This window comes from Convolutriloba macropyga, chromosome 10 (assembly GCF_964194025.1).
Source record: "Convolutriloba macropyga chromosome 10, txConMacr16.3, whole genome shotgun sequence".
NCBI lineage: Eukaryota > Metazoa > Xenacoelomorpha > Acoela > Convolutidae > Convolutriloba > Convolutriloba macropyga.
In genome coordinates this window covers 39,745,217-39,766,711 of record NC_134477.1, presented here as the reverse complement: position 1 = coordinate 39,766,711, position 21,495 = coordinate 39,745,217, and the positions used below count along the sequence as shown (strand labels likewise).

The 21,495-nt window shown below is 35.1% G+C and overlaps 1 protein-coding gene across 1 annotated transcript in view; it reads left to right on the top strand.

Annotated features, from left to right (window-relative positions):
- The window catches only part of LOC142348021 (dual E2 ubiquitin-conjugating enzyme/E3 ubiquitin-protein ligase BIRC6-like), a 245,200-nt gene that overhangs the window by 133,398 nt on the left and 90,307 nt on the right, over positions 1-21,495 (top strand). The window contains exons 34-39 of the mRNA XM_075399188.1: positions 3,414-3,623; positions 4,217-4,310; positions 4,722-4,861; positions 7,419-7,567; positions 8,478-8,721; positions 9,224-9,365. Coding sequence (XP_075255303.1) covers positions 3,414-3,623; positions 4,217-4,310; positions 4,722-4,861; positions 7,419-7,567; positions 8,478-8,721; positions 9,224-9,365 — 979 coding nt within the window. The remainder of the gene's footprint in view (positions 1-3,413; positions 3,624-4,216; positions 4,311-4,721; positions 4,862-7,418; positions 7,568-8,477; positions 8,722-9,223; positions 9,366-21,495) is intronic.

Genomic DNA, 21,495 nt, shown 5'->3' with positions numbered 1-21,495 from the left:
AATTGCTATCTGAAAAATAGAAAGCCTGGTCATAAAGTCAGTAAGTTAGGTTTTGAGAGATCATTATAGCAATTGCTAGCTGGTTTTAGGTTTGAGGGTACCAGACGTTCGTAGAGAATTTGAACTAAGTATAGTTTTGTAGTGTAACTAAAACTGTAATATCAAAGTGGAGCAATATTAGACAATTGGAATAACTTTTGGTCCCAGGGGCTTCCAGGAGACAACATTCACAACTATCCGGCAGTATGCCCGCTGTTTTTTTTTCAAATACAAAAGTGAATTTTCATAGTTTTTCTCCAATTTTTATTAAGCTTTAGTGAGGTTTTGCACTTTTAAAAGCTGCGAAGACTTGAAAGTTAAATTCCGATTAACTTAAAAGTTCAATTTCAAACATCACTCTTTTTACTTGATCAGCACTTTCTGCGAAAGAAAAGTTTTTTTTGTGAGCTTATTTAAAGCTCTACCTGCATCAAGACCATAGAGGATGAAAGCTTGTAACATTTATATGTTAAGTTTTATGGGTAAGTTTCCACCTGATGACAAGGCGCCCGAAAGGAGTAGTGTTTGTCGCAGCTATTGTTTTTAATAACCGCCCTCATCTTCTCAGCCGGCTATTATTGCGCTCCTATTTTTTTCTGTACACTTTTCTTTTGGCTTTTTGGCTTGAATGACAAAGTAATTAATTGATGGTTTTTTATGTACTAATTATTTGATGAGTCGTTTCCGGAAATCTGGAGGCTATGTTTCTTAAGATATGTGCACACATTTTCGTGTTTTTTGAAGTCAAGTTGAAGTGATGATTTTGGTCATGCCGAAACAGGAATGGGAGCGAGAAAGCGAGTGGCTTTGTGGCTTGAAATCTTTTCACTTTAATTTTGAAGTAAAGGGAGGAAACGGTGTTTGAACACAATTTAGCATTCTCGCTAGTGGTTTATTTCAAAGGCGGCAATTTGGCTTTACTGCTTAACTGGTTTTCCCAATCTGTTCTTTGTTCTAGTTTTTTGTTGTCTTTAAAATTTCTCTTAATTGTTTCAGGACTGGTCCGGCTAGTTTTTTTGTTCTCTGTCTGTCTTTTTTCGTTTTACTTTTGTATGACACAGCTAAGCTGAAAAGCGAACCTCTCTGAATGACTTCTTCCTCTCGGTGAAAATAAATTAGAATGGTGTTTTTAGTCACGCTGAAGTAGTAAAGGGAGCCAAAGTGCAAGTAGTTTTAGGCGTGAATGGTTTCAAATTGCAGGCAAAGTGGAATGAGGAATTGGTGAATGAGCGAATTTTCGGTTTGTAAATCGAGCTGTATTGATTTATTTCTGTTCATACTTTCTTTTGAAACAGAGAGAAATGTAGGTGTTAAAAAATATACGCTAATCCATTGCTATTTATTTACTTGACCGATCTGGCGTGACTCTCTAAACTTTTCGGTTTCCTAAAAACGGTTTAAACAGATAAAGACCGGTGGGTATGAAATTTTTGAGCAGTTCTGTTAGAACCTTACGCCTGACTTATTTCTATGTATGCAGTTCGCAGAAACTGTTGAGTAATCAAATTTATGTCTCCGCCCACCCACTTTTGTGGCAGGAAATTTTTTTTCACGTGCTTCAAATTGGTTTATGTTGTGCTTTAAATATAAAACATATGTGTTCTAATTGAGCTCTCCTGCATTTGCTTTAGTTTATCATCGGACATCCAATAGTTTTTATGTTTTTTACACTATTAGTTCAAAAGTTAGTTTGGCGAGTATTTGTTGTACTTTTTGTTTTCCTACCATTTAATCTAATTATACACAAGTCTCACAAGTTGCTAATGCAGAGTAAGTTAATCAGTTGAATTGTTTCTTATCAAAGCCAATGCTTTTAAGACGTTGACAATAACTGCTTCTAATAAATTGACTCAATTTTTTTGAGATTTGCTAGTTTTGGTTTTCTTTTGGTTGTCTTATTTCTTATTCTCATTTTGGCAAGTCTTATAGGTTGTTAAGCATCCTTAAATTAATTGCAATAATGGCTTCTGATTTTTAAGACCTATACTCTATTCGTTTGCAAATAACGTTCTTAAATTGTTGAGTTTTTCAAGTATTCGTTCTGCTTATTGCTCTCACTTTTTCCTCATTGAGTCGGTTGTATTTTTGTTGAAATATTTGGTCTATTTTTTGACAGCCTTCATATGTTGCTAATGCGAAATAAGTGAGAATCGTTTTTATGATTTTGACACCCAATTTTTTAAATGATAAGCTTTTTTATTCTGGCTTATTTTTGGTTTTTTTGCGTTCTAATCACGTAGTCTCATAAATACCATTTCTCATTAGCCTTCTAGTGGGTTTTAACTTTGGTCAATTCATCGGCTTCGACTTGCTAAAGTTTTCAGTTATTGAGATGCTATTTGTTCTCGAAATGAGTTTTTCTTGAATTTGTGAGTCTTGCACTCATTTGCAGTTCTCCCTTTTTCAGCCGTGAGATCAGTTTTAAGCCATTGGAACTGACAACAATTGTTTTTTCGACGCATAAAATTTTATGTCATAGCTGTCGTTAAGTATTTCGGAATGTAGTTTTAAAGTTTTTTTACTGACTGCGCTGACTTTCGAATGTATTCTGATTTTCTCCATATTTCTTAGTTTTTTGCCTCTTTTTGACTTTTTTGTCATTGATTCACATACACTCTTGGTGTATTGTGTTGTGTGCTTATTCGAAGGATTTTAAGAGTAATTTTTTTCATAAAAAGGTTAATATTGCTACTGTTTCTTAAAATTCGAGATCTCGGGGGGGGGGGGGGAATAAATTGCATTTTAATTCTAGTTTTTTTTTAATTGTCAGTTCTTTAGTTATTTCATTTCTTTGGATTGGATTTTAATTCAGGAGTTGTCCTGCTAAGCAATCTAAAATGAAGTCATTAAAAAACGAAATCAAAAACAGAAACAGGGTAGATCCATGAAGCCCATTTTTAGATGCCCGCTACTTAAACTTTGTTCAGTCTTTTCTACCATCTCGAATGCTTATTGTTGTTGGTATTTATACTTGTCCCTGTATCCTCTCATTAAGGAACAGGAATATGTCTAACTACGAAATGAAACAAAAGAGTTCACACTTAAAATTGTTTTTGTACAAAAATGTTATACAGAAGTTTTCATTTCCTTTTCTTTTTTTCAATCACAATCGGAATTAACGGTGGCTATTTTAGGGCAATTTGCCTGGTGTGTTTCTGAATCCACATTTTTCTGAACTCCGAGAGTACACATAGTGCGCTTGTCTTTATTTCGTTCATGGGCGTACCATTTAAGTCCATATCAATTTTCATCAATATAAATGTTGTTGCATATTAATATGTTCTCTGCTCAATTTTCTCACATGGGCTCTCATTCCCGACATCCTGAATTGGCCTCGATTGTTTCATCGTGTTAAATTTGATATCATGTAATAGGACAAGCTGCTGAAGTGGCCATCCTCCGACTCGCTTTCTCTGGGACACCCAAAGTATGGTATCGGACACAGAGTGGTCTTTGGGAAGGTGGATGCGGATGCCCCTTTGGAGTCCCTCATCGCAGACATCTTGGATCCCACACAGGTGCCAATGGATTTCCTCCCAGTTGGAAGCAGTGGGATCGGTGGGAGTGGGCAGAAAAGTGGAAAGGTACTTATCGGTTGTAGCTTATTTTTTCCAGTGTATGACGATGCTGAATTTTGATTGGTTAAAAGACTTTTGTAAATTTATACAGCACGCACTTTTTATCTTGAAATTCAGACAGACGATTCTGCTCAGTACAGTTCAGTTGCTTACCAAAATACTTGAATTTAAAACTTGTAGCAGAAAAAGAGCGTTTTTACTGAACCCGCGCTCCGAATAGCACTTAACAAAAACTTGCAATTAAAAGCCTTTATTAGAAAGGATATTGCAACGATAACTCTGTCTTCATACACTATAACACTTAGCACTAGCACCTACACAGCCGCCTCTAAAAAGATAGAAAAGGTATAAGCAAACTAAGAAGAGAGTTATCATACAGTGTATGCCAAATATGAAATCCTGCCATTAATGTTCTCATACAGTTCAGTTTTTATAAAGTTGTCTTAATATAGCTGAAAAAGTTAACTCAGAGCTTTCATTAAATACTTAAGAGCTAAATTAGAGTTTTTCCATCTCTCATCGTGCAGTTTGAGGAATTGTTTGACTTTTGGATAAACTTTTGTTTAATTAAGTTGAAATTTTTAATGTTTTGTTTTTAGGGATCTGACGCTCAAAACGGAAGTGGAAGCGGAAGTCAGGTGTCCAAAATGAAGATAAAGGGGAACAAACTGGGTGGCTCCATGGTACTTTATTGTAAGTATATTTCACATGCTGTGTAGTCACTTATGGTTCTTTTGGCGTTTTTAGTTTTTGGAGTTTTCCGAATTTACTACTTTTTGAATTTGAAAATTGACAATCGTTGCGTTACAAAGTCAAATATTGCGTCCCGTTCATGATTTTGTAAGTTGTAGAGGTTAAAATCTGTCAGCATTGAAGTAAGTTTCTAATTCATTTTCTTAAAATGTTTTCGGAGTATATGAAACCCAGAGTTCACCTTGGATTTTTGGATAGTGCTAAAGAAATGTTTAACTAGTCTTTGCAGCTTCGATACCAGTTTTTTTTTCACAGTTTATATAATGAAGTAGGTCTGAGGGTTGTGTGATTGTGGTTTGGGCGACAGGTTGCAAATAGCATATAGAATTGACTGTAATGCATTTCTTCTAGCACCCCTTTCGCAGAAGCTGTCCAAGATAGAACAGAAAAAGAAGACACTGGAAAAGATTGGTGGAAGTGGCTCAAAGATCCCGTTTGCAGTGCTCAAACACTTGTCCAAAATACCAAACAGCAATTACTGGACAGCTAAGGTTACTGTGTTTTCTCTCTCTCTCTCAATGTGTTTTTTAATAGCCGCACAGCGATAACTGGGGCTATTATTGGCCTTCTCTTGGTTTTTTACAATTCAAAGAATTTGAATTGTATTAGTCTTTTATTTTGTTCACGCTTTTTTCGTCTTTTTCACGTCAGTGAGAAGTCAAATTGGAGTCATGATTTTGGTCACACTGCAATAGTAAAGCGAGCGAAAAATCGAGTAGGTTTGAGGTGTGACTTTTTAAAAATATCTTTAAAGTGGAGTGAGAAATTGGTGTTTGAACGATTTGGCGGTTTTTGAGATGCATTTTTTTTCAAATGCGTCAATTTGACTTCTGTTTTCAGAGTTTCCTCTCCTTCAGTGCTTTTAGGTCGGTACATATGTGTTCTATTTGTGCCTATTTGCCTTTGCTTGAATTCATTAAGGCGCAGCTAAAACTTTTTATGACTTTGCCACTATTTGTTGTCATAAAATATTAGTGAATATTAGATTTTGCCCCCTTTTTTAAACGTATCTGTTGTCTTATCTCTTAGTATCATCAAAGACAGGTCTTTCGACATTTTGCGTGAAATCTTTTTGACTTTAGGCTAGTTTCACTCTTCTGTCATTCTGCTCAAAGTCCTTTTAAACAGCAGCTGCTCAGCAAAGCAATTCGAAATGAAGTGATTCAGTATTTAAAAAATCAAAGTCAGAAATATAAACGGGATAAACCCATATAACCCATTTTTAGATGCCCGGCACTTGAACTTTGTTCTCATAAGTTTTAGTTACTATCTATAATGCTTATTGGAATTGATACTTGATTCTTTCGCGTCTCACTGAGAGACAGGAGTATGTTCAATTACGAAATGACATCAAATTGAATCGCAGTTAAAAATTTTTGTATACAAAAATCAATTTTTGTTGATATTTTGTTTTCTTTCAATCCCAATAGAGTTATGGTAATCAACGGCGGCTATTTTCCGGCAATCTGCCGGGTATGTTTGTACTTTTTGATTGATGTCTTCTTTAATCGCATTGAGGAGAGGTGTCTGATGCTGCTAATAGAGGTTAAATTTATCAATTTAATCGTTTTTGTTCAAAGCTAGTGCTTTCTATGACTTCGACACTAATTGTTTTCAATAATAGTTATCAAATTTTTGAATTTTTGAAAGCTTTTTCAGCTGAGTCAACTTAATTCTTAGTCTCAATATTGACAGCTCTCATTGGTTGCTAAACACGCTTCGATTGAAGCAAGTAATATCAGTTCATTGCTATTGCTTTTTGTGAATCATACGCTTGTTCGTTTTAAAAAAAATCTTAGCGATTTAATTTTGCTAGTATTTGTTGTACTTATTGCTGTCTTATCACTTATTCTAATTGATAATAGGTCTCAATGGTGGTCATTGAGGACGCAATTATACTCAAATAATTGATGTAATTGCATCCTTCAGTAGCTGTTGCGTTCTGTGACTTTTCTAAGAAGTGTTTTCAAAAAGTTTCAGCGAGTCTTATTGCGATTTTGTTATTTTTGTCTTATCAGTTAATATTAGTGAGAGGACTCATCGACATTTAATGACCTGTTACTCATAAGAAATAGAGGAAAGAGTTGGTTTTTTGAATTCATAGCAGTTGTATTGATGTTGATTCTGTGTTTTCAAAAATTTCAAGTTTATTTAGTCTTGCTTGTTTTTGTTGTTGCGTTGTTCTATTGCTCAGTCTCACTACAAAAAGCTCTCATTTGCCTTTTAAGGCAGAGTAAACGTTTGAGAGGTCATAAATTAATACAATTCTTTGAATTGTATTTCGGGACTTGTCCTGCTATGTTTTTTTTATTTCGTCAAGATTTTTGTTACGACCACATCACGTCACAGCCACTTCAAATCCGGTTTTTGTTTATTCGATCATCCAATGTCAACTGAATTGCGTGCGTGACGTAATTTTTCACTCTTGGTGGAGCGAGTTTTTTGTTCATTCGCGTGATTAAATTTTTGGTCACATGTGACTTACTTCACTCTCAAAAATGACTTCCTCACTCTGAAATTGACTTTTTTTTAAATTCAATGTAAAGATATAAGGTCAAGAGAGTGTTATGTTTTTCTAATTGAAGGTTATTTAATAGTAGCTAATGGAAGCAGCAATAAATTATACGGATTCATAATCAAAATGTAACATCTCAGCATTTATTGAAAAAGTTTTTTTCGTCTCTTTCTTTCATTATCATTTTGAGATTGCAGATCTACGAAGCTATTGCGGCTATTTTCTGGCAATCTGCCAGCTATTTTAATTTACTTATAAGACAATTAGATACCCAATGCTAAAGGTTTTTGTGATTAAATAAAGCTATCTACCGAGCAATTTTAAAAGGCTGATATTCTAAATAATGCTCCATTATTTAAACGTTTTTGCATGCGGCTTCTTTTTATTAAAGCATCTGAATGGTCGCGTTAAATCACGAACTATCACTAAAGGTGTGCCTTAAGGTTTGTTTAGGAAGAATATTGGTGAGTGAGTGTACTTACAAAAAAAAGTAACGTTGGAGATCCATATCTAAATGTTATCATTGTTTCCAGGTAAAATCGTCCGGTGGAGGAAGCAAATCATCACAAGAGGAGCAGAGAGGAATTGGACTGGATTCAAACTCAGGCGGCATTTCTTCAAAGAGTGGAAGTAGCAATGTGAAATTGTGGAGATGCATGCACAAAACGCTGGGAAGTGATTGGTACAAAATGATTTTGCTTATCCTCAGCGATTGTTTTTAAAATGTCCGTTTTCAAAGTTTGTTATCCTTTAATTATTAGCCGCTTCAGCAATTCCAGGCGGCTATTATTGCGTTCCTAATTTTTTAAATCGTCTAACAGATTTTTGTTTCGTCTTACCCTGACTTCTTGGAATTGACTTTTTCAATGACTTCAGGGACTTCGTGACGTCATTTTTGCTTTTAGATCAATTGCGTGACTTAACTCACTGGAAAAAGTGACTTCTGAACTCACTTATGGAACTTTAAATTTTATGAACATTTACTAATTAAAGGTCAATGGTGTGCATCTAAGTAGTGTCAAACTTATATGCCCTAATTCCTGAGCACTAGAGTCTTGAGTTTTCATATCGAATATTAGTTTTGAAAAAGCTCCATTAGTGTCCAAATGTGTCATAAAAATGATAGTCCGAATCTAACCCAAAAAGTTGAGTGGTCTATTAAAATGCTGGTATTCGATCTGTCAATCTTATTTCTTTAGTTGTTTCAATTCATGGTAGGCCACAAGCGTCTATCGCGGCTATTTTCCGGCAATCTGCCGGCTATGTTTTAATATGAACAAAGTGATGACGAAAGATGAAATATAGAAAGCCAATAAAATTGATGACCTGGTTAGAGCTTCGCAGGTAATTCAAGTATTTGATCAAAGTCTGAACTCAATATGTTGAGACTATATACGATGCATCACTTTCGATTTGATGAAACCATGTGTCGGCGTAGTTGTTTCATGGGAACTTTTCTCATCAGATGATAATCTTAGTCAATATGGAATTTCTGACTTGTATATTCTTAGCTTTTTTTGCAACTGAGTTTGTTTTTCAACTAATATTGCTAATTTTGAACTTTTTATGTTCCTAATTTATAAAATTTGCAGGCTCCCAAATGCAATGAGTGTGCGTCAACTGATGTTGTGTCTGAAGCAGTTGCAATCACGTGACGTAGAAGAAGGATTTGTCAAGCTAGACCTGATCGGAGTTCCAACAGAGCAGTTCGAGATGGAGATGGAAGTGGCCATAGCCGAGACGTTGGATGCCATGGTAATGGACAGCACGAGTACTGCAGGGGGCAATTACGGTGGTCAGCAGCAGAATAGACCACAACATCTCAGACCGCCTCAGGTGAAATTAAATCTAGATTTTGTCTTTACTTATGCGAGATGGAACTACACAAGTCCCCGGTTTGTGGAGTAATATGAGTTTTGCTAGCAATATTTTTGCGATGCGTACATGGTTATCTTAGTTCTGACCTCAGTTGCTAGTCAAGATTGGTCTGTGTTTCAATACATTTGTTATAGCTGTGAAGCTGTTGTGGTGATCGTGGTTTTTAATAGCCGCGAAGCGATAGCGGCTATTATTGAGAACATCGTGGTTTTTTACGATTCAAAAAATATGAATTGTATTGGTGCGCTCTTTTTTGTGCTGTTCATGCTTTTATCGGTTTTTCCACGTGACTTAAGAATGATTTAGAATGGAGCAGGGGGAAATCAGAAAGTAAGAGTAAAGTAGGAAAGTATTGACAATCTCCAAAGAAATTTTATTTTTAAAATTCTGGCAGTGTCTTTGATGAAAGCGCTCTCTTTTTGGCCTTATAATTAGTTTTTCTCATCCATTGGAATTTTAGGTTTTCGCCAGTGTGGGTGGATTCACTAAATTGGCTCTTCGTATACCTGTATTGAATCCAGACTTCGTTAAATTAATGTGCACTAACAGCAAAGACTCCGCTTCCTCTGGAACTGGATCTGCACCCGGGACCTCAAAATCAGGTATGTATGCGTGATTTTCTGGCTGAAAACAACCCTTTTTATTAGAAAAGCTTACTATGTGATATTAATAGCCGCCTTCAGCCTCTCAACGGCTATTATTTAGGCGCTCTCCTTTTTTTACGACTCGAAAAGGAGTATTGGTTTTCTTTACAGGAAGTACTATTTGTTCAAACGGCGTTTTGACCTAGTTTGTTTTCGTCCACTTGGTCCAATTTTTTGTTGTAAAGAGTTTATAGCCGCCGTCAGCCTCGCAAAGGGCTACTATTTAGGCGCTCTCCTTGTTTTCAAATTCGCTTTACCTTTTATCACGTTTTTCGTTTTACAAAAGTTATAATTTTCACGTTTCATTGCTGCCTTACCTCACTCACTGTTTCAACAGAAAGGATTCTAAGTTCTCTCACGCATTGAATTACGCAATGTATTGAATACGGTCAATGTCAAAAGAGCAAAATCAAAATCAAAAGAAACGGAATAAACCGATAAAGCCCGGTCATTAAGTCACAGTGCATTAGGTTATCAAATTTCATTAGAGGGATTGCTAGATGATATTAGTATTAAGCTTAATTACCTTCAGTTTAGAAGCTGAAGTAAGAGTGATTTAGAATCTAACTGAAACTGCGCACTGAATTCGAACAATTTTTGAAACTTAGGAAAAAGTTTTGTCAATTTCGATCTCTTCTTTTTCTGTTTCAATCCCGATATGCGTCTAGCGAGTCAACGGCGGCTATTTTATATGAATCTGCCGGCTATGATTTTTTGAAGAACTAAATTTTCATCGATGCTGCATGAATATGTAACCCTCTGAAATTGTTACCACAATGTTTCAAGCGCAATGAGCACATATTTCTCAACTTTTTAGTCAATTTTTGGCTTTTTTCAATCTTTTTTCATTTTTGGACTTTTAAGCGAACTTTTTGTACCTGCCCAGTAAATTTGACGTCCTTTTGATAATTTATCAATTTAATTTTTTTTCTGACGTGAGTTTTTCTTGTTAATTATTAACTGAAGTAGTTCTTGGTAATAAACTTTTGAAATTAAATAAAAAATTTGACCATTTATTGATCCTTTTTTTTTCAAATTATTTGCGTTTCGGGCTTAAACTGTTTTCTCTCCTGACAGACAAGAAGATGGGCATGCAAGTTTTTTGAGCCACGATTGCTTCATAATGAAAAGTCCATGGTTTTATTTTTGCCTGATGGTTTTCAATTTGATTTTTAATTAGAATTTCATATTTGATTCTTTTATTTTTCAAAAGTTGCGAATTAATTTTCTTATCTCTTTTACACTGTCTGTGTTCTCCACACTGTAGCTTATATCCTGCCAGCAATCTCCTCAGGTTTATAGTTTTATTGGCTCTGCTTATATTAGTACTAAAAGTATTGATTATAACAAATAATTTTAGTCTTGATTTTTTTTTCAATTTTTGATTTGCAGCTTGTTTATAAAATTTAGCACTGAGTTTTTTGCTAGGTTCACTGTTTCAAAATTTGGTTGACATCTTTCTTCTGGGATTATTCTTAGGGTTAGATTTTGGTTATATAAGACTTTTTGCCTTTGAATATTAACCTTTCTTAAAAATGTTTCATGATTAATTTCTTACTTGATAAATTTATTGACCCTTGTTTAGTTTTATCATCGCTTTCATTGATCGTTACAGCGACAACTACTGCTTATGGTTTATTTTAGTTATTAATAGCCGCACAGAGATAGCTGGGGCTATTATTGGCCTTCTCCTGGTTTTTTTTTTATTTCGTCAAGAATTTTGTTACGACGTTATGACGTGACAACCCCTTCAAATCTGCTTTTTGTTCATTCGTTCATGCAGTTTCAACTGAATTGCGTGCGTGACATCATTCTTTGCTCTTAGCGGAGTGATTTTTTTCAGTCGCGTGATTAAGTTTTTCGTCACACGTGACTTAACTCACTCTCAAAAATGACTTCCTCAGTTTGAAATTGACTTTTATTTACTTTAGTTCAAAGAGATAAGGTCAAGTGACTTTTTGTCACTCTAATTGAACGTTATTTGAGAGCAGCTAATAGAGGCAGCAATAACTTGATTCTTAATTCTTAGCAGATTCTTAATCGAAATATAACATCTCAGTCTTGAATGATTAATAGCCGCCCTCATCTCAGCCGGCTATTATAGCGCTCCTATTTTTTTTTACTTCGTCGAACTTTTTTTCGCTTTACCATTTTGCCGCTTTTTCGACATTTTGCGTGAAATCTTTTTGACTTCTCTAGGCTGGTTTCTCTCTTCTCTCATTCTGCTAGAAGTGAATTTGAACATCAGTTTCTCAGCAAAGCAATTCAAAATGAACCGAGTCAGTATAAAAAATTGAAGTCAGAAATAGAAACGGGATAAACCCATAAAGCTCATTTTTAGATGCCCACTATTTGAACGTCGTTCCTATAAGTCTTAGTTACCATCTCTTAATCCCAAAATAAATCGGACTTAAAAAATTTTTTTGTACAAAATTCTTTTTTTTTCAATATCTTCTATTCGTTCAATCCCAATCAAGCTTTTTTGGAATCAACGGCGGCTATTTTCCGGCAATCTGCCGGGTATGTTTAGACCACTTTTTGTTTTTGGTCTATTCACTGTTTTTTGAGACTGCAGATCTACGAATCTATTGCGACTATGTTCTGGCAATCTGCCAGCTATGTTTAGTTGATAGTTTTTATGGTATAAATTAGTGTTTGTTTTCATTGAGAAAAATTGCGGAAGGTGATAAATTTTGCAAAATTCTTTCTTTCAGTTTTTAAGTTTTTCGAAAAATGAGTAGTAATTTTTGCTTTTATTAAATACAGGAGCACTAGTTTTTTTTCAATTTGTTTAGTTCAGTTGTTTTCATGGGCTAATTTTTTTTAGTTTTGGTAGTCACTATTGTGAATACCAGTTAATTTAAAAAGTTTTTTCCAGAGACGTTTCTTCGAGAATTCCTCCCGTTATGTTTTTTTTCGCTTTACCTTTTGATCACGTTTTTCGTTTTACCTAATTCATGATTTTCACGTTTGACTTCTGACGTTTAACAATCACTGTTTCAACTGAATAGATGTTAAGTTCTTTCTCGCATTCAATTACGCAATGTGGTGTATGCTGTCAAAGTCAAAAGATCAAAATCAAAAGAGACGGGATGAACCGATAGAGCCTTGTCATTAGTTCAAGAATTAGGCTATCAAAATTCTTTAAGCGTGTTTGCTAGCTGACATTCGTATTAAGCTCATTAGCTTTCAGTTTAGAAGCTGAATTAAGTTTAGTTTTGAAGTCCGACTGAAACTGCACGCCAAATTATAACACTTTTTGCACTGAAAAAAAACAATCGGTCAATTTTCTCTTCGTTCTTTTTCCGTTTCAAACCCGGTGTGCATCAAGCGCGTCAACGGCGGCTATTTTCCGGCAATCGGATGGCTATGTTAGTTAGTGTAATTTAATGTTTTTTACTCGGGACAAAGATTTCTAATGTCAGGTAACGTTAGAATTCTTGGTCACGTTGTCTAGTTAATAGCAGCCCTCATATTTTCAGTCAGCTATTATAATTGACCTATTTTTAATACTCTTCAATAAATTTTATTTGTATTGGTGCACTGACTTTTTTACGACTGGAAGAGGAGTATCGTTGGAGAGTCTTTTTCATCGGTTGTTTTGTTGGGGTTATGTGAAAGAAGTGAAATGCGCGAAAACAAAGTGTAGGTCAAACAGCTGAAAAAATCTGAAGAAAATAGAGTGGTTTTCGCGTTCATGTTGCATTTTTGGGAGAGAGTAAGGAAAGGAGGTGTGAGAAATTTTCGCCCAGATATGGAAAGTATTTGATCACGTGCGGGTTTCGCGAATCTGTTTTTCAGTTTAACATTTTCATTCATAGGCGTTTCTCTGTTATCTAAACTAGGAATTGTTTGTTTGGAAGCTTTTTCGACCATTTGAGGCGAATATTAAACTTTCTTTTTTAATTTTGACCGCTTTGCTTAGTTTCAAGCTTTTTTTGTATTCTTCGTCAATTTCATAAAAGAATTTAGGGAGCTCTTTTGGTTGAAATTTGTTGTTAATTTTCCTGTTATTGCTACAAAAAGTTTAGTATAATCATGTAGGAGGTACATCAGATCTGCGAGGATTGTCAATTTTCTACTTCGGGGGGGGGGGGGGTTTCGCTGAATTCCTCCCGCTGTGTTTTCCCCCATCTTTCGTCGGTCAATGAAAAAGAAAATTGGATTTGTGATTTTATTCAGGTAACAGTCGTAAAAGCAGCGAAAAGCAAGTAGTTATTCCGCTGAAGAGTTTTCAAGCTGCCTTCCAAGTGAAGTCAGAAATTAACTTTTTCATTTTTTGAGAGCTATTTTTGTTTTACGTGTGGCAAATTGCCTTCTGTTTTCGCTATTTTTCTCTGCCTTTTCTGCACCAATATTTTAAAAAAGTGATACGCGTGTTGTTATTTTTAAGGCATGGTTGCTGAAAGCTCTAAAAAGGCAACTAATGGATCAGCATTATGGTTTTTCTGAATTAATTGTTCTTTCGATTTTGCTCGTTTTTGTAATTATTTTAGTGTTTTACAATGTATTCTCATTATTGACGGTCTCTTCAATCTCTAACTTGTCATGTTGGAGTCTTTTAATAGTTTCTATTGTTAAATGTTAAATGACAGCTTTCATGACTGACTCGTCTTTTGTTCGATGAAATTTTTTGGGTTGCCTTTCTTTATGATTTGTTGTTTTGTCGCATAGTTTCATGTATGACCGGTCTCCATGGCCCTAGAACAAGAAAGGTTTTAAATTGCTGAAGATTTCATTTTCCAAACTAACAGTTTTAACGACTTTGACGTAGATTGTTGTCAAAAAACTTTTCGCATGTTTTTTTTTGCGGGGGGGGGGGGGGTGGGGTTGCCTGCTTCTTTTCTTCTTTCTAATTGCTCTCAAAAGAAGAAGATTATAAGTTGTTTTTCGGCGATTCATCCTCAAAAACGAGATAAACTGGTAGCGCTCGTAGGGCATTAAGTGGCCTAGCAGCTCTCTTCGAGTCTGACGCCTTACTATTGTCTAGGTTTGGGATTCACCGAAACTGTTTAGAGGAGACAATTTCAAGGCGCGGAGAGTGGTTCTCATCCCTAAGTATCACCGCTAGCTAGTCGTTTAATAGCAATTCGTTCGAGAGCAAACCGACGTTAGTAGGTTATGTCTCTTAGTCTTAATAATTTAACCCCCTCAGTCATCCCCCAACACTCCGTCCTCCTTCCTCCAACTTGGCAATTGGGACCCCCTCTCCTTCAGCTCTCCTGCAGCCCTACCGCCTGCATTGACCCACCCCCATTCCGCTCACAACACCTAATGCTAGCATCCCTAAGCCCACCGGAGGCTACCGAAGCCAACCGTTCGCTGGTCGCTTGAGAGCAATATGCCCTACTTTAGTCTATTGTGATTATTGTTGTACCACATTCTGGTTAATGACAGGTCGGTCTCTAAGCTCTCTAATGAGTTCAATTTCAATCAATTTAATAGATTCTGTTAATATCTCAGTCTTTTTGACTCCGAAACGGCTTTTTAAAAAAAATTATGGTTTTTTTATGTTTTTGTTGTGTCACTTATTTTCATAATTGATAGGTATCCCTGGGCCCCTAATTAGGATGATATGAGTTGATTGAACAATTTTTCCCCATTGAACCGAAATAACGTCTTTGGCATGAGTTTTTTCACTTTACCGATTTTTTGTCTAACCCTCAAAAACGAGATAACAGGTAGCGCTCTGCGGGAATTAAGTTCTCTTGGAGCCTTTCAGCTCACTAGTCTCCAAGTGTGCGATTCACAGAAACTGTTTTGGAGACCCATACTTATGGTGCGAAGGGCGATTCTTAGAGATTGACCCTCCCTCACTGTTGCCACCCCATCAGCCCCCGGCGGAACCCCCACCCCCGCTGCGCTCTCTTAAGACCGTTCAATTAAGCTAAAGCTAGCCGCACTAAACCGTGCCTAGCTACTGACGAAGCCAACCGCTCGCCGGTCGTTTGAGAGCAGTTTGCCCAACGTTAGTCGGTTATGTTCAAAACATTTTGCCTTGTTGGACGCTTTTTAGCAGGTTTTGTTTTTTTTCATCGTTTATAGCATCAAGGGAATTTGTGGTTGAAATTAGTTGCTTTAGCATATTGTTTTGTGTTATCTTTGTTTAAGAAAACTGAATAAATTGAAACAGTTTTGCCTTATAATTGTCTTTTTTTTATATTTTTCCCTATTTCGTCTGATTTTGTGCTTCGCAATTTAGTTTTTCTTACTAAGCCCTTAATTTGGAGCTATTCTATAAGTGTTGCTACTTACAGGAGGAACTTCAGTGCTAAATGGGGAACTTTGCACTTAAATAAAGGACCAAAGTTTCAATTGTTTAATGGTTTTCCGTTCTTGCTGCTAGATATTTAGTAACTGATCGAGCAAATGAAATGAAAAAGGAGGAACTACTAGAAAAGATGTTGTTGAATATTTTATTAATAGCCGCCCTCGGATTCTCAGTCGGCTATTATAGCGCTCCTATTTTTTTACTTATAGTTTCTTTTTGTTTTACCTTAGTTCAGTTTGTTCAACATTTTGCACGAAAGGCTAATTTGACTCTTCTCTCATTCTGCTCAAAGTGCTATTAGCGTTGCTACTTACAGGAGGATTTTCAGTGCTAAATGGGGAACTTTGCACTTAAATAAAGGACCAAAGTTTCAATTGTTTAATGGTTTTTCGTTCTTGCTGCTAGATATTTAGTGAGTAACTGATCGAGCAAATGAAATGAAAAAGGAGGAACTACTAGAAAAGATGTTGTTGAATATTTTATTAATAGCCGCCCTCGGATTCTCAGCCGGCTTTTATAGCGCTCCTATTTTTTTTACTTATAGTTTCTTTTTGTTTTACCTTAGTTCAGTTTGTTCAGCGGGCATCAAGTTTCATTAGAGGCCCGTGGCCGCGTTTAGTTGTCCTACAAGTGCTTAGAGTGTTGAAGCTACTGGGAAGGCCGTAATTCAAGGTTATAAGGTCATTTCTAGGAGTTTTTGAGCCCAAAATGTTGCAAATTTTCGCATTGTTTTCGTCATTTTTCCAATTTTTTGTTGGACCAGTCTGAAATTGAGCTTTGTGAAGCTTCATAATGGTGTTTGGCGTGAGGTAATTACGTTTTATGGCCATTTTAAGAGCTAGATGTTTTGGTACTCCCAACCGCAAACGCGCAAATTTATACAAATTCTTAACAAATTTTTCAAGGTTTTTGACAATTTTTGTCATTTTTTGAGGTTTTTCAGCTCCTGGTTTCAAGAAGCCTCCTCTTGGTTTTAATAATAGGTTAATTCATAATTTCTAGTGATAGTGGAGTGGTTTTCAACATTTAAACATCACAAATTTTAGCAGTTTTTTTATAGAATTTTTTTAAGTTTTTGAAATTTCTTGTCAATTTTTGGGTTTCTCTAACCTCAATGGCCAAAGCATCTCTTCTAGGTTTTGACAATAGTTTACTGCATAGTTTTATTTGTAATGGGGTATGTGTTTCAAGATTTTGGTATTTCGAATTTAACGATTTTTTAAAAGAAAAATTGCGTTTTAATTTATAATTTTTTCTCACTGGCCAGGGAACCTCCTATATGGTTTGCAAGTATGTTGCTGCATAGTTTCTAGTGGAAATAAAATGGTTGTCAGTTTTTTAATATCACAAATTGTAGCAGGTTTTTAAAATAAAACTTGCAATTTTTCAAGTTTTTTTAAAAATGTATTGAAAATTTTTTAGTTTTTCCTGCACCAGGGCCCAGGAATCTCCTCCAGAGTTCGATAATAAGTTACTGCATAGTTTACAGAGGTAATGGAAAGGTTTTCAATATATTAATAACACGAATTTTATCAATTTCTTGATAAAATTAATTTTTTTCAATTTTCTGAAAATTATTATCATGTTACAATTTTGTGGACATTTTTGAGCCCGTGAAGCTATTCAAGGCTTGCAATAGGGATAATGGATAGTCTCCGGAGACAATGAAAGGGTTCTGAAGATTATAATATCACGTTTTTAGCAAGATTCTGTTATTTTTAAATGTTTGGAATTTGTCATTTTCTGAGTTTAACGACCTTTACTGTCCCACGAAGCTTTTCTAAGTCTTGCAGATGTGTTACATGACAGAATTTTAGAGATAAAAAATTAGTCTTTAACGTTTTTCCAGCGATTTTTAGAAACTTTCTTTAAATTTTGCTTTTCTCAGTTTTTTTGTAGCATTTGTTATATCTCTCGAGTTTATCTACCTTTAGTGGCAAAATAATCTCTTTCAAAGCTTGTGCGTGAACTAATGATAATTTTGAATTGTGTCATTTATGGCCCTCGGTTTAAAATTTTCAAGAGTTTTAGCAATGATTATTTTTTTAGTTTGTTTGACTCTTTTGGGTTGTTCATTTGGCCAGGTTCATTAGGTCTGTTTTTCATTCAATTCTTTGGATTGTATTTCAGGACTTGTCCTGCTATGTTTTTTTTTATTTTTGTGAGATGTTTTCACACTTTTCATGACTTTGAGCTTTCAGAACGGGATAAACAGGTAAAGCTCAGCGGGCATCAACTTTCATTAGAGGCCCTTAGACACATTTAATAGTCTTTCAATTGCTTAGAGTAGCGAAGCTACTGGGAAGGCCGTAATTCAAGGTTAAAAGGTCATTTTCAGGAGTTTTCGAGCCCAAAATGTTCCCAATTTTTTGCGTTTTTTCGCCATTTTCGAGTTTTTTGTAGGACCCGACTAAAATTGAGGTTTGTAAACGTTGATGAAGGTCTTTTCCAAGGCGTAATTATTTTCTATGACCGTTTCTATTTGTTTTGGTACTCCAAATATAAACACGCAATTTTATACTAGTTTTTACAAAAAGTTTTAAAGAGCTTTTTCAGCCCTAGGTTTCAAGAAACCTGCTTCACGGTTTGATAATAGGTCACTGCATAGTTTCTATTGTTAATGGAATGGTTTTTGAACATTTTAACATCACGAATTTTTGCAATTTTTTGATAAAGCTTGCAAGTTTTTTTGAAAGTTTTTGTGATTTTTTAGGTGTCTCAATCAAAGGCCACAGAATTTGCTCTACGCTTTAATACTAGGCTGCTGCATAGTTTCTAGTGGCAAAGAATAAGTAACTTCAATGTTCTAGAGGTAATGGATTGGTTATCAATTTTTTTAATAACATGAGTTTTTGTAATATTTTGATAAAAATTAATTGTTTTTTTTTCAATATTTCTGAAAATTGTTGTGTTCCAAATTTATTGACCTTTATGAGCCAGTGAAATTATTTAAGGTTTAGAATAAAATTACTTTTTCGTTTCTGGAGAAAATGAAACAGTTCTGAAGATGTTAATATCACGAATTTTAGCATTATTTTGTTAAAATTTTTAATTATTTTTTAATTCTAAAATTTTTTGCCATTTCTGAGTTTAACTATCTTTGTTGGCCAACAAAACTTTTTAGGTCTTGCAGGTGGGTTTTATGGCAGCAGAACTCCAGACGAAAAAATGGTTTTGAACATCTTATTGCCGCAAAATTTAGAAACTCTTTAAATTTTGCACTTGTCAGTTTTTTTTGAAGCGTTCGTAAAATTTCTTGTTCGTCTACCTTTAGTGGAGTCTCTTTCGTGTCTTGTGCGTGAGTAAATGAGTATATTAAATTGTATCATATTTGGGCTTCATGATAAAAGCTTCAAGAGATTTATCCTTGATTATGTTGTTATTTAATTTGTTTGATTATTTTAGTTTCTCAACTTTGAGATTGTCTTTTTGCTGGGATTGTTCAATTGATCTGCTGGTCAGGTTCTTATTAGTTCTCAGTCTTTCATTGAATTCTTTGGATTGTATTTCAGGGCTTGTCCTGCTATGTTTTTTTTACTTCGTCGAACTTTTTTTCGCTTTACCATTTTGCCGCTTTTTCGACATTTTGCGTGAAATCTTTTTGACTTCTCTAGGCTGGTTTCTTTCTTCTCTCATTCTGCTAGAAGTGAATTTGAACATCAGTTGCTCAGCAAAGCATTTCAAAGTGAACAGAGTCAGTATCAAAAAAAATTGAAACGGGATAAACCCATAAAGTCCAATTTTGGATGCCCACTATTTGAACGTCGTTCTTATAAGTCTTTCTTACGATCTCTTAATCCCAAAATGAATCGTACTTAAAAAAATGCTTTTTTTACCAAAGTATTTGTTTTTAATATCTTCTATTCTTTCAATCCCAATCATGCCTATTGGAATCAACGGCGGCTATTTTCCGGCAATCTGCCAGGTATGTTTTTTTTCGTGGAAGTACTTTTTTTCACATTCAAAGTTGTTCTTGTGAACAATTTGATATTGTTGCCGTAAGTATAATAAGTTCGTTCAATATTAGTTCAAGACTTGTCCTGCGATGTTTTTCACTTAGTCGAACAAAAATGTTTGCCTTTAGTTACCTTAGTTTACAGCTTGCTCAACATTCTGTGTGAAATCTTTTTGACTTTTCTGAGCCAGTTTTATTCTGATCAAAGCGTTTTTAAACAGCAGTTGCCCAGCAAAGCAATCTAAACTGAATGAAGTCATAAACGAAATCAAGAAGAGAAACGGGATAAACCCATAGAGCCCAATTTTAGATGCCTGCTAGTTGAACTTTGTTCTAATAAGTCTTAGGTACCATCTCTGTTGCTTTTTAAAAGCAACCGTCAGCCTCTAAAACAGCTATTATGTAGGCGTTCTCTTTTTTACAATTCAAAGATTTTGAATTGAATTGGGCTGCTCTCATTTTTTTTAAAGATCTCTTCACACATTTTTACATGATTTTTGAAGTCAAATTGGAGTGTGAATTTGGTCACGCCGAAACAGGAAGTGGAGCGAAAAAGCGAAGTTTTGCGGCGTGAAATTTGTTCAATCGAATTTTTAAGTACAGTGAGAAAACGGTGTTTGAAAATGTAATTAGCTTTCTTCCTAGTGGTTTTTTGATCACATGCGGCAATTTCAATTTTACTGTTTTTTTTTAATTTTTTGGATTGTTTTTTTTCTAAATGGTTTTTCCAATCCATTTATAGTCCGTTCTAGATCTAGTTTTTTGTTTAGACAATGAAAATTCTTTGAATTGTGCGTCAGGACTTGTCCTGCTATGTTTTTTAATTCGCGTTACCTTTTGATCACGTTTATCGTTTTCATGTCTCGATGTTCACTTTTTACTTCTGACTTACCTCACTCACCGTTTTAACAGAATGGATTCTAAGTTCTTTTCCGCATTGAGTTTCAATCGTTATTGAATACGTTTAATGTAAAAAGAGCAAAATCAAAAGAAACGGGATAAATCGTTAAAGCCCGATCATAAAGTCATAGTGCATTTGGTTATCAAAGTTCATTAGAACGACTGCTAGATGATATTAGTATTAAGCTTAAAACTCTTCAGTTTAGAAGCTGAAGTAATTATGTTTAATGGCCACCATCATCTTTCAGCCGGCTATTATAGCGCTCCTTTTTTTTACTTCGTCGAACTTTTTTTTCGCTTTATTCATTTTGCCGCTTTTTCGACATTTCGCGTGAAATCTTTTGGACTTCTTTAGGCTAGTTTCACTCTTCTGTCATTCTGCTCAAAGTCCTTTTAAACAGCAGCTGCTCATCAAAGCAATTCAAAATGAAGAGAGTCAGTATAAAAATTCAATGTCAGAAATAGAAACGGGATAAACCCATGAAGCCCATTTTTAGATGCCCGGTACTTGAACTTTGTTCTCATAAGTTTTAGTTACTATCTATAATGCTTATTGGTATTGATACTAGACCCTGTATCGTCTCACTGAGAGACAGAAGTATGTTCAATTACGAAATGACATCAAAATAAATCGCACTTAAAAATGTTCATACAAAAATCATTTTTTGTTGATTTTCTTTTCTGTCAATCCCATTAGAGTTATGGGAATCAACGGCGGCTATTTTCCTGCAATCTGCCGGGTATGTTTTAGAATCTAACGGAAACTGGACACTGATATCGAACAGTTTTTGAAACTTAGGAAAAATTTGTCAATTTCTTTCTTTTCTTTTTTCTTTTTCCGTTTCAATCCCGTTGTGCGTCTAGCGCGTCAACGGCGGCTTTTTCGGCAATTTGCCGGCTATGTTTGATATTGAAACTAGCCCTTTATCCGCCATTAAGAACCAGGAGTATGTCTAACTATG